General features: G+C 40.3%; 1 protein-coding gene and 1 long non-coding RNA gene across 2 annotated transcripts in view; one reads left to right on the plus strand and one right to left on the minus strand.

Annotated features, from left to right (window-relative positions):
• Nucleotides 1-13,932, minus strand: part of LOC308332990 (uncharacterized protein) — a 205,463-nt gene that overhangs the window by 127,202 nt on the left and 64,329 nt on the right. The window contains exons 18-23 of the mRNA XM_080789144.1: nucleotides 8,026-8,139; nucleotides 5,898-6,011; nucleotides 4,643-4,756; nucleotides 3,388-3,501; nucleotides 1,753-1,866; nucleotides 397-510 (exon numbers count right to left, since the gene is read on the minus strand). Coding sequence (XP_080645270.1) covers nucleotides 397-510; nucleotides 1,753-1,866; nucleotides 3,388-3,501; nucleotides 4,643-4,756; nucleotides 5,898-6,011; nucleotides 8,026-8,139 — 684 coding nt within the window. The remainder of the gene's footprint in view (nucleotides 1-396; nucleotides 511-1,752; nucleotides 1,867-3,387; nucleotides 3,502-4,642; nucleotides 4,757-5,897; nucleotides 6,012-8,025; nucleotides 8,140-13,932) is intronic.
• LOC308332997 overlaps nucleotides 1-13,932 on the plus strand; it is a 178,711-nt gene that overhangs the window by 100,404 nt on the left and 64,375 nt on the right. Inside the window, exon 2 of the long non-coding RNA XR_013965774.1 lies at nucleotides 13,880-13,926. This is a non-coding gene — a long non-coding RNA (uncharacterized lncRNA). The remainder of the gene's footprint in view (nucleotides 1-13,879; nucleotides 13,927-13,932) is intronic.

The following is a 13,932-nucleotide window of genomic DNA, read 5'->3' on the forward strand; positions in this document are numbered from 1 at the left end:
TTGCACTGTAAGTCGCCATATTTCTAGATCCGTTTGGGCCCAGCTGGCCATTGGCTGGCTCCGTTTGGGCCAAGCTGGCCATTGGCTGGCCCAGACAACGAGGCGGGACTTCCCCCCCTTACTCATTGTTGGTTTTTATTTTGACTGAACGGGGGGTGGCTCCCGTTCATAGACTGTAACGGTAGCCACGCCCCTCAGAACATACGCGACTTTATGGTAATTATTTTAATAAATGGGACCATCATTTTCCAAAAAGAATATTATGACATGAGAAATGAGACTTTAAACTAGTGACTTACTGGAAGCAGAAAGTATTCATGACCATGTTTATTAAGGTAAATACAGTCTAGGTGAAGTTGGGCCCAAATACATGTATTTATAGGAGGGTTGACATACTTTGAGTCAGGAGGTCCAGGTTCGTTACTGAAGTCAGGAGGATTTCCTCTAGACCTGTCACTCTTCATAGACAGAAGGCTGGGAGTTGGAGACTCTGCTCTGTGGTACAGACGTCTGGAATCATAACAAAGATTATACAATTTGGTGTTAACAGAAACAGCAGTCCAATAAATGACTATCTATAGGCCTACATAATGAAGTTTTAATGTATTTATCGCAATTCAATGAAATAAAGTTAGATAACATATTTTTTTTCATGGCAGGAATTAATGAATATTAATAAAACATATGTTCGGACACAATTAATGTGTCTCACATGCATGTATTTAGCCTACGTTTGTGAAAAAGAATCTGGCAAATATATTCTACAGCAAGCAACTGATTCCTCTCCTAACGTCATGCGCTGGGCCTGGGTGATACAATGAATCAGATTAGTAATACTATTGCATTGAATTGTTTTATTATAAATAAGATAAAACAATTGCAAATAAATGCACAGATCATTTGTCTGGAGATCTGTAGCTTCGAGATCCGCCAGGGAAGAAAAGAGGGGAAAACGAACGTTTAAAAAGTACATTTGTGTTGATTTCTTTCGCTGGTTCAACTTCTGCCTCTTCTGAGTTGGAGCGCATGCAGAAGCAGCGCACGTGCGCAAACGCGTGCATGTGCGCTCAAGAGCGAGCTTGCGCAATGCATTATGGGGCAGATTTGCTTCGCTGTGTTTTTGTAGTGACCATCGGATGGTCCCTACAATTCCCGGTGCATTGTGGGATACTTCAGTCCACTACATTAGGGTGCTAAAATGCTCACTACATATTCGGACACTATAACAAAATGGCGGAAGCCCAAAGTAGTGCACTATATGGGGCATGGGAATTAATTCGAACCATAAACTGTAAAGAATATGGACAAAGCGTTCCCCGGGTCTAACATGGACGTAAAATGAAGCCTGTAATTCCTTGCACTGTAAGTCGCCATATTTCTAGATCCGTTTGGGCCCAGCTGGCCATTGGCTGGCTCTGTTTGGGCCAAGCTGGCCATTGGCTGGCCCAGACAACGAGGCGGGACTTCCCCCCTTACTCTTTGTTGGTTTTTATTTTGACTGAACGGGGGGGTGGCTCCCGTTCATAGACTGTAACGGTAGCCACGCCCCTCAGAACATACGCGACTTTATGTTTTTTTTTATTTTTTATGGGACCATCATTTTCCAAAAAGAATTATTATGACATGAGAAATGAGACTTTAAACTAGTGACTTACTGGAAGCAGAAAGTATTCATGACCATGTTTATTAAGGTAAATACAGTCTAGGTGAAGTTGGGCCCAAATACATGTATTTATAGGAGGGTTGACATACTGTGAGTCAGGAGGTCCAGGTTCGTTACTGAATTCAGGAGGATTTCCTCTAGACCAGTAACTCTTCACAGACAGAAGGCTGGGAGTTGGAGACTCTGCTCTGTGGTGGACACTTCTGGAATCATAACAAAGATAATACAATTTGGTGTTAACAGAAACAGCAGTCCAATAAATTACCATCTATAGGCCTACATAATGAAGTTTTAATGTATTTATCGCAATTCAATGAAATAATGTTAGATAACATCCTTTCTTTCATGGCAGGAATTAATGAATATTAATAAAACATATGTTCGGACACAATTAATGTGTCTCACATGCATGTATTTAGCCTACGTTTGTGAAAAAGAATCTGGCAAATATATTCTACAGCAAGTAACTGATTCCTCTCCTAACGTCATGCGCTGGGCCTGGGTGATACAATGAATCAGATTAGTAATACTATTGCATTGAATTGTTTTATTATAAATAAGATAAAACAATTGCAAATAAATGCACAGATCATTTGTCTGGAGATCTGTAGCTTCGAGATCCGCCAGGGAAGAAAAGAGAGGGGAAAACGAACGTATAAAAAGTACATTTGTGTTGATTTCTTTCGCTGGTTCAACTTCTGCCTCTTCTGAGTTGGAGTGCATGCATGCAGAAGCAGCGCACGTGCGCAAACGCGTGCATGTGCGCTCAAGAGCGAGCTTGCGCAATGCATTATGGGGCAGATTTGCTTCGCTGTGTTTTTGTAGTGACCATCGGATGGTCCCTACAATTCCCGGTGCATTGTGGGATACTTCAGTCCACTACGTTAGGGTGCTAAAATGCTCACTACATATTCGCACACTATAACAAAATGGCGGAACCCCAAAGTAGTGCACTATATGGGGCATTGGGAATGAATTCGAACGCAGCCAGGGTGTAAAACATGGACTGGACCATTCAGCCACATACATCTATTGTGTTGTATGTATTTATAGGAGGGTGACAGCTGGAGATGGTTATCCATGCTTTGATTTAATCAAGAATAGATTATTGCAACTCTTTGTATATTGGCATCGACCAGGCGTCACTCAGGCGTTTACAGCTAGTGCAGAACACAGCTGCCCGCCTTCTCACCGGCACTATAAAACCATTTCTGCCCCTCCCCATTAGATCTGCTCAGATAGATGCTATATAAATAAAGTTTGATTTGATTTGACTTGGAGTACACAATTCAGACACCAGATGGAGCTGTTGGTTGTAAAGGAGTTCATTTTTCAATCATCTGTCTGGTCAATTAAAATTCAAACCTTTGGTCAGTTCTAGTTAGTTCTAGTTAAAACTCTGGCTGCTGCATTTTGGACAAGTTGTAATCTGTCAGTTGTTTTCTTAGGCAGTCCTGAAAAAAGTGCATTGCAGTAATCAAGCCGAGAAAAAACAAAGGCGTGGATTAGCGTTTTTGCATCGTCCAAAGACAAATAGGCTCTGATTGGTGCAATATTTCTAAGGTGAAAAAAGGCAATCTTGGTAACATGATTAATGTGTGAATTACAATTCAATTCAGAATCAATAATAACCCCCAGGTTCTTTACTGTACTGTTACTTTCTACAGTCAGGTTGTAAAGGAGTTCATTTTTCAATCATCCGTCTGGTCAATTAAAATTCAAACCTTTGGTCAGTAGAGTGGTGTCCATCTTTGAAGTCAATAATTCCATGCATGGACGAGTCACTCTTCATGGAGACACAGCTGGGTACAGGAGAGACTGCTCTGTGACGATCAACCCTGTTAAAGATATAAAATGTAAATGTGTCTTTGGCACACCGGCAGTCAGTTACAACAATCACACATTACATAAAACACACAGATGCATTAAAAAAAATACTATTTAAAATGCATTCACATAATAAATAATAATAATAAAACTTTATTTGTACTTTACACGTGCACAAACGCGTGCATGTGCGCTCAAGAGCGAGCTTGCGCAATGCATTATGGGGCAGATTTGCTTCGCTGTGTTTTTGTAGTGACCATCGGATGGTCCCTACAATTCCCGGTGCATTGTGGGATACTTCAGTCCACTACGTTAGGGTGCTAAAATGCTCACTACATATTCGGACACTATAACAAAATGGCGGAAGCCCAAAGTAGTGCACTATATGGGGCATTGGGAATGAATTCGAACGCAGCCAGGGTGTAAAACATGGACTGGACCATTCAGCCACATACATCTATTGTGTTGTATGTATTTATAGGAGGGTGACAGCTGGAGATGGTTATCCATGCTTTGATTTAATCAAGAATAGATTATTGCAACTCTTTGTATATTGGCATCGACCAGGCGTCACTCAGGCGTTTACAGCTAGTGCAGAACACAGCTGCCCGCCTTCTCACCGGCACTATAAAACCATTTCTGCCCCTCCCCATTAGATCTGCTCAGATAGATGCTATATAAATAAAGTTTGATTTGATTTGACTTGGAGTACACAATTCAGACACCAGATGGAGATGTTGGTTGTAAAGGAGTTCATTTTTCAATCATCTGTCTGGTCAATTAAAATTCAAACCTTTGGTCAGTTCTAGTTAGTTCTAGTTAAAACTCTGGCTGCTGCATTTTGGACAAGTTGTAATCTGTCAGTTGTTTTCTTAGGCAGTCCTGAAAAAAGTGCATTGCAGTAATCAAGCCGAGAAAAAACAAAGGCGTGGATTAGCGTTTTTGCATCGTCCAAAGACAAATAGGCTCTGATTGGTGCAATATTTCTAAGGTGAAAAAAGGCAATCTTGGTAACATGATTAATGTGTGAATTACAATTCAATTCAGAATCAATAATAACCCCCAGGTTCTTTACTGTACTGTTACTTTCTACAGTCAGGTTGTAAAGGAGTTCATTTTTCAATCATCTGTCTGGTCAATTAAAATTCAAACCTTTGGTCAGTAGAGTGGTGTCCATCTTTGAAGTCAATAATTCCATGCATGGACGAGTCACTCTTCATGGAGACACAGCTGGGTACAGGAGAGACTGCTCTGTGACGATCAACCCTGTTAAAGATATAAAATGTAAATGTGTCTTTGGCACACCGGCAGTCAGTTACAACAATCACACATTACATAAAACACACAGATGCATTAAAAAAAATACTATTTAAAATGCATTCACATAATAAATAATAATAATAAAACTTTATTTGTACTTTACACGTGCACAAACGCGTGCATGTGCGCTCAAGAGCGAGCTTGCGAAATGCATTATGGGGCAGATTTGCTTCGCTGTGTTTTTGTAGTGACCATCGGATGGTCCCTACAATTCCCGGTGCATTGTGGGATACTTCAGTCCACTACATTAGGGTGCTAAAATGCTCACTACATATTCGGACACTATAACAAAATGGCGGAAGCCCAAAGTAGTGCACTATATGGGGCATTGGGAATGAATTCGAACGCAGCCAGGGTGTAAAACATGGACTGGACCATTCAGCCACATACATCTATTGTGTTGTATGTATTTATAGGAGGGTGACAGCTGGAGATGGTTATCCATGCTTTGATTTAATCAAGAATAGATTATTGCAACTCTTTGTATATTGGCATCGACCAGGCGTCACTCAGGCGTTTACAGCTAGTGCAGAACACAGCTGCCCGCCTTCTCACCGGCACTATAAAACCATTTCTGCCCCTCCCCATTAGATCTGCTCAGATAGATGCTATATAAATAAAGTTTGATTTGATTTGACTTGGAGTACACAATTCAGACACCAGATGGAGATGTTGGTTGTAAAGGAGTTCATTTTTCAATCATCTGTCTGGTCAATTAAAATTCAAACCTTTGGTCAGTTCTAGTTAGTTCTAGTTAAAACTCTGGCTGCTGCATTTTGGACAAGTTGTAATCTGTCAGTTGTTTTCTTAGGCAGTCCTGAAAAAAGTGCATTGCAGTAATCAAGCCGAGAAAAAACAAAGGCGTGGATTAGCGTTTTTGCATCGTCCAAAGACAAATAGGCTCTGATTGGTGCAATATTTCTAAGGTGAAAAAAGGCAATCTTGGTAACATGATTAATGTGTGAATTACAATTCAATTCAGAATCAATAATAACCCCCAGGTTCTTTACTGTACTGTTACTTTCTACAGTCAGGTTGTAAAGGAGTTCATTTTTCAATCATCTGTCTGGTCAATTAAAATTCAAACCTTTGGTCAGTAGAGTGGTGTCCATCTTTGAAGTCAATAATTCCATGCATGGACGAGTCACTCTTCATGGAGACACAGCTGGGTACAGGAGAGACTGCTCTGTGACGATCAACCCTGTTAAAGATATAAAATGTAAATGTGTCTTTGGCACACCGGCAGTCAGTTACAACAATCACACATTACATAAAACACACAGATGCATTAAAAAAAATACTATTTAAAATGCATTCACATAATAAATAATAATAATAAAACTTTATTTGTACTTTACACGTGCACAAACGCGTGCATGTGCGCTCAAGAGCGAGCTTGCGCAATGCATTATGGGGCAGATTTGCTTCGCTGTGTTTTTGTAGTGACCATCGGATGGTCCCTACAATTCCCGGTGCATTGTGGGATACTTCAGTCCACTACATTAGGGTGCTAAAATGCTCACTACATATTCGGACACTATAACAAAATGGCGGAAGCCCAAAGTAGTGCACTATATGGGGCATGGGGAATTCATTCGAACCATAAACTGTAAAGAATATGGACAAAGCGTTCCCCGGGTCTAACATGGACGTAAAATGAAGCCTGTAATTCCTTGCACTGTAAGTCGCCATATTTCTAGATCCGTTTGGGCCCAGCTGACCATTGGCTGGCTCCGTTTGGGCCAAGCTGGCCATTGGCTGGCCCAGACAACGAGGCGGGACTTCCCCCCCCTTACTCTTTGTTGGTTTTTATTTTGACTGAACGGGGGGTGGCTCCCGTTCATAGACTGTAACGGTAGCCACGCCCCTCAGAACATACGCGACTTTATGGTAATTATTTTAATAAATGGGACCATAATTTTCCAAAAAGAATATTATGACATGAGAAATGAGACTTTAAACTAGTGACTTACTGGAAGCAGAAAGTATTCATGACCATGTTTATTAACACATTTAGTACCGGAACTGCATCAAAATAAAGGCGCTGCTTGCGCCAGAGTAATCGCCAGAGTAGTGATCGCTTCTATTTTGAAAGCCATGAACCGGAAATACTTTCTTAAAAAGGTTGACTGACAAAGTGCCATCACAATCTCCGATCATCTTAATATATTTATATACGCTCCAAAAAGAGTTCATATTTTGCGGGAGAGACGGATGAGGAGCAGAAACGCAGCGCCAGCATATCGATCCATTCATCACCACGGAGAGCGCCCTGGATGAGGAGATACGAGTCATTCTTTCCGCCGCGCTAACATGGGAGTCAATGACAAGCTAATAGTTTCACAGAGCGTTAGCATACGGCAAGCGAAAAGCGAAATGCCAAAAAAAAAAGAAGTAATTATTCTGAATATTATTATCTCGCCCCGCGTCGTTTGGACGTCGCTAGGACGTCCACAGACGTCTAAGGCGCCTCTCGGTTCCAATCCTTATGACGTTTCAGGACGTATTATGTACAAAATGTGTTAAGCCCCTTACACCTATAGCCTGCAACTTGCAAATAGGCAAGCTGTATGCTTGTCATTGTCACTTGGAAATAAAGGCGTGCAGTCCATTTATGCCTTTTTTTAATAATATCATAATCACATATGCCGCATCACCGCATGCGCTCCAAAATCATCTCACAAGTGCGCTCGCATAACAAGGCCAGTAAAGCACTGTTTGATTAAGCACAAACTAATACATTGTAAACATGTTATATTGTTTTTAATTGCGCGATTTAAATTACTTGTAAAGTTGGAAATCTCTCTTTTGTTTTTTACATACACATACCGTTTTATATTAACATTTTAGGAGTGAAAACATATGTTTAGATGCCTGTGACAGCGTGTCAGCAGTTCAGACAAGGCTGCTCCGCTTGTGTACGACAGAAAAACAGCCAAGGAAAAAGCGTACGCCAGCTGCGGAGCAGACGTGGGTTTTGAACGTTCAATTTCAAGCTTTGCCGGAAATGGTAAATGTCGAAAATGTCGGTAATTTCGGCGTGCACCCATATTTTGGCGTACGCAGGGTTGATAAATGAGGGCCCTAGTTTGTAAGACAGGCAGGCAGACAGACAGGCAGGCAGACAGGCCGTAAAACATGGACTGGACCATTCAGCCTGGCAGAGACAACATACATTTATTGTGTTGTATGTATTTATAGGAGGGTTGACATACTGTGAATCAGGAGGTCCAGGTTCGTTACTGAAGTCAGGAGGTTCTCCTTTACACCAGTCACTCTTCACAGACAGAATGCTGCGAGTTGGAGACTCTGCTCTGTGGTGAACACTTCTGGAATCATACAGACAGAAATAACAATACATAAACAACAGAGACAGTAAAATAATACTACTAGAAATAATACTAAGTAAATAACAGTAGCTTGTATTCCATGTAGTACAAACGGTGCAATGGAATGATTTGCCCAAGGAGAGAAACACAAGTGCCTCTCTTAACACTTCAAACTTAGGTCAGGATTGAGAAGGCGTTTTTAACAGTTGTAACAGCTATCTCCTTAACACATTCCGACCAGGATTACTGCATGTTTTTTGTGAGGGTACCTACCCTAGGGGACACGGGGAGAACATGTGAGGGTACCTACCCTAGGGGACAGAGGGAGAACATGTGAGGGTACCTACCCTAGGGGACACGGGGAGAACATGTGAGGGTACCTACACTAGGGGAAACGGGGAGAACATACAAACTCCACACAGAAAGGCCCTTTCGCCAACCCCGCCTCGGGTATGGGCACTGATGACTCAGAGGAGAGAACACGCCCCCAGCGCCCACAGCGGGAATCGAACCCAGGACCTTCTAGCTGTGAGGCGACAACACTACCGACTGTGCCACTGTCCCCCCTCTTGGTTTTATTTTTGATACAAGATTTTAAACTTAATAAACAAATCAGCTCCGTCGTTAAAACTCTCTTCTTCCAATCATCGCCACGGTCAAATCCTACCTCCCCTAAAAACAGCTGGAGATGGTTATCCATGCTTTGATATAATCAAGAATAGATTATTGCAACTCTTTGTATATTGGCATCGACCAGGCGTCACTCAGGCGTTTACAGCTAGTGCAGAACACAGCTGCCCGCCTTCTCACCGGCACTATAAAACCATTTCTTCCCCTCCCCATTAGATCTGCTCAGATAGATGCTATATAAATAAAGTTTGATTTGATTTGACTTGGAGTACACAATTCAGACACCAGATGGAGCAGTTGGTTGTAAAGGAGTTAATGTTCCAACCTTTGATCAGTAGAGTGGTGTCCATCTTTGAAGTCAATAAGTCCATGCATGGAGGTGTCACTCGTCATGGAGACACGGCTGGGTACAGGAGAGACTGCTCTGTGATGATCAACCCTGTTAAAGATAAAGACAAAGAAAACTTTATTGTCCATTACATTTACCGGTACATAAAATGTAAATGTGTCTTTGGCACACCGGCAGTCAGTTACAACAATCACACATTACATAAAACACACAGATGCATTAAAAAAATACTATTTAAAATGCATTCACATAATAAATAATAATAATAAAACTTTATTTGTATAGCACCTTTCATGACATGAAATGCAGCTCAAAGTGCTTTACAGAACAATGGAGAATAAAAAAGAAAAGCAAGGCAACGACATTAAAAAAAAAGCAGTAATGAAATACAGTGAGTGAATAACACAAAATAAAATATCAATTAAAAGCAATTTGGTAGAAGTGGGTCTTGAGCTGAGCTTTAAAAATGTCTACAGAGGCTGCCTGTTGAAGATATAGTGGGAGTTTGTTAAACTACAGAGGCTGCCTGACGAAGGTACAGTGGGAGCTTGTTCCACGCCGACGGCCCGTAGAAGCAAAAAGCTGCTTCCCCGTATTTTTTAGTTGCCATTTTTTTTGGCAACGCGAGCAGGCCAGCAGTGGAAGACCTTAGGGGGCGGTTTGGGGCATATTTAGGCAGGCAGTCATGTAGGTAGGAAGGTGCGAGACCATTGAGAGCTTTATAGACAAGTCAAATCATTTTAAAATCAATCCTAAAAACAACCAGAAGCCAGTGCAGTGAAGCCAAAACTGGAGTAATATGTTCTCTCATCTTAGTTCTAGTTAAAACTCTGGCTTCTGCATTTTGGACAAGTTGTAATCTGTCAGTTGTTTTCTTAGGCAGTCCTGAAAAAAGTGCATTGCAGTAATCAAGCCGAGAAAAAACAAAGGCGTGGATTAGCGTTTTTGCATCGTCCAAAGACAAATAGGCTCTGATTAAAAAAGGCAATAATAACCCCCAGGTTCTTTACTGTACTGTTACTTTCTACAGTCAGGTTGTAAAGGAGTTCATTTTTCAATCATCTGTCTGGTCAATTAAAATTCAAACCTTTGATCAGTAGAGTGGTGTCCATCTTTGAAGTCAAAAAGTCCATGCATGGAGGTGTCACTCGTCATGGAGACACGGCTGGGTACAGGAGAGACTGCTCTGTGATGATCAACCCTGTTAAAGATAAAGACAAAGAAAACTTTATTGTCCATAACATTTACATACAATGTAAATGTGTCTTTGGCACACCGGCAGTCAGTTACAACAATCACACATTACATAAAACACACAGATGCATTAAAAAAATACTATTTAAAATGCATTCACATAATAAATAATAATAATAAAACTTTATTTGTATAGCAACTTTCATGACATGAAATGCAGCTCAAAGTGCTTTACAGAACAATGGAGAATAAAAAAGAAAAGCAAGGCAACGACATTAAAAAAACAAGCAGTAATGCAATACAGTGAGGACATGAATAACAAAAAATAAAAGATCAATTTAAAGCAATGTTGTAGAAGTGGGTCTTGAGCTGAGCTTTAAAAATGTCTACAGAGGCTGCCTGACGAAGGTACAGTGGGAGTTTGTTAAACTACAGAGGCTGCCTGACGAAGGTACAGTGGGAGCTTGTTCCATGCCAACGGCCCGTAGAAGCAAAAAGCTGCTTCCCCGTATTTTTTAGTTGCCATTTTTTTAGGCAAAGCGAGCAGGCCAGAAGAAGAAGAAGAAATGCGTTCTGGTAAATCAAGTTTACCAAGGGTAACTGGACTAAGCATCAGATACTTGTTTACAGCCAGGCCCACATGGAGCATTTCATGGTAGAGGTTCAATGCCTTGTCCAAGGGCACTTCAACGGTGGTAATTTTTAACGTGTCGGATCGCTGATTCGAACTGGCGACCTTCCGGTATCTAGACCGCTCCGCAATCCACTCGGCCACCGCTGCCAGCAGTGGAAGACCTTAGGGGGCGGTTTGGGACATATTTAGGCAGGCAGTCATGTAGGTAGGAAGGTGCGAGACCATTGAGAGCTTTATAGACAAGTAAAATAATTTTAAAATCAATCCTAAAAACAACCGGAAGCCGGTGCAGTGAAGCCAAAACTGGAGTAATATGTTCTCTCATCTTAGTTCTAGTTAAAACTCTGGCTGCTGCATTTTGGACAAGTTGTAATCTGTCAGTTGTTTTCTTAGGCAGTCCTGAAAAAAGTGCATTGCAGTAATCAAGCCGAGAAAAAACAAAGGCGTGGATTAGCGTTTTTGCATCATCCAAAGACAAATAGGCTGATTCGTGCAATATTTCTAAGGTGAAAAAAGGCAATCTTGGTGACATGATTAATGTGTGAATTAAAATTAAATTCAGAATCAATAATAACCCCCAGGTTCTTTACTGTACTGTTACTTTCTACAGTCAGGTTGTAAAGGAGTTCATTTTTCAATCATCTGTCTGGTCAATTATTAAATTCAAACCTTTGGTCAGTAAAGTGGTGTCCAATAAGTCCATACATGGACGAGTCACTCTTCATGGAGACACAGCTGGGTACAGGAGAGACTGCTCTGTGACGATCAACCCTGTTAAAGATAAAGACAAAAGAAAACTTTATTGTCCATCACATTTACATACAATGTAAATGTGTCTTTGGCACACCGGCAGTCAGTTACAGCAATCACACATTACATAAAACACAGATGCGTTAAAAAAATACTATTTAAAATGCATTCACATAAACACAGCAACAGTGATCATGAACAGTGGGATTCAACGAGAGGATGAACAGGATTTAGTTTATTTATAGAGTCATATCAGGCCTGGGCCGTGCAGAGAGGCTCAAACCAGGATGTATCAAATAGATATATTAATTAGGGCCGGGACTAATTGCGATTAATTTAGATTAATTAACTACAGAAAAATGTATCGCGATTGACCTACAGATAAATTAATCACACCTTTTTTTCCACCGCGGAACGTTTCTCACTGGGCGCTTTTCTATAGTACTGAAAACTGGAAATAATAAAAAGTCACCCCATTTTGTGTTGCCTAGAACTGGAGGTCTGACAAAAAACAGTAACGATATGAAGTAAGTACAGCTTTGTGATGTCATTGAGATGTACTTGTTACTGTTACTAATTTTTTTTCAGACCTCCAGTTCTAGGCAACACAGAATGGGGTGACTTTTTATTATTATTTCCACAACAGGTATATTAATGACAGTAAAATGTTGAAAATAAGTGGTATCCTGTAGTCACTATTCATTGATTCACTGGGATACCAAAAAACATTAAAAAAAAAGGTTTCTCGCTGTTCTCAGGTTGAATATTGATATGCGATTAATCTAGATTAATTAACTACAAAGCCTCTGATTAATTAGATTATTTATTTTAATCGAGTCCCAGCTCTAATATTAATACAGGTAGTTCTTCTGACCAAGCAATTGGTTGCAATAGGCTCTCCGGCCGTGCTGAAATTAGCACGACAGCACACCTAGCCGTAATATATTTTTTAGAAAGGATCAGATTATAAATGTATCAGTTGTGCATCAGAGCAGCAGCAACATTGTCTTAGGAAAAATAATCACGTTAAACCACACCTTCTCGTGTAATATTGCTTAATTAAACGTCATGCTATAATTATCCATACTAAATGCCTCCAAGCACCATTTGTGTTGTTTTTACTTTTACTGTCCACTACTGTCATGTGAGTATAGGACCTTATATGCGACATTAATTTGCGTATTTATTGTATGTTGATTTTCTTGTATTTTATGGTATGACATATTTTATATATTTGTCCCTGTATTATATTGTAATTTGTTATTTTGCAATAGTATTTGAGGAATGTCACAGAAGCACTGTAACTTTAACCCATTTTGGGGCGGGAACCCCTTTTGGTGTTAGCATTATGTTATGCTTTAGCTATTGAAAAATAGCAGATCTACAAGCTCATAGCGTAGGTCTGCTATTTTTGAAAAATCGAAGAACGACTGACATAGAAACATAGCTTTTTCAGAAAACTGTCAGGATGTAGAAGACATTTTTTTAATCTGATCTCAGGTCAGAATGGGTTAAGAGTCACATGACTATGCAGCTGCTATCTGTTAAGATGATTACGTGCTGCTTTCCGATTGGTTGTTCTATACCTATGAAATGTATTTAGTGATGTCAGCCTATTCCGAGTCGGGCCTGAGGAAGGTCGAAAGAGCCAAACGTCGTTGCGTTTGACATTAAATAAAAAGCTCTTGAATCAGCAGGTGACAGTGTGCGGGTCTGCAGAGGTCTTCCCTTCAAACAATGTCATTGGACAGTAAAATAAGCAATACGTTATCTGAAACTTAAACTGACTGCACATATTAAAATGGGTGGGCAACTTTGACGATGGAGAGGAGCCTTTAAAGGAGTGCTTTAAAATGTTCCTGTTCTATTTGATGTTTTCAATGGTGTGTTGTTTCTTTTGCTTTTATTCACTGCTGTAGCACTTTGACATTCTTGCGAATGTAAAGTGCGTTATAAATAAAAACCATTATTATTATTATTATTATAAATGAGTGAATTCAAACCTTTCATCGCTCGGGTCGTCTCCGTCAGAAGCAGAACTCCCACTCATTTTCTCCATAGTGATATATTGTATTATCAGCTACAGTCAAATGTCGTCACAATCCAGTATTTAGTAAAGAGAACTTTTCTTCAACCATTGACAGCTAAAAAGTTTAAAACCTGTCAAGTAGACTTAGGACTAGTATACCTAGTAGTCAGTAGACTTAGGACTGAGTAGACTTAGTACTCAGTAGAC

This window comes from Protomyctophum bolini (genome assembly GCF_963924005.1).
Source record: "Protomyctophum bolini genome assembly, chromosome: 18".
In the NCBI taxonomy this organism is placed as follows: Eukaryota; Metazoa; Chordata; class Actinopteri; order Myctophiformes; family Myctophidae; genus Protomyctophum; species Protomyctophum bolini.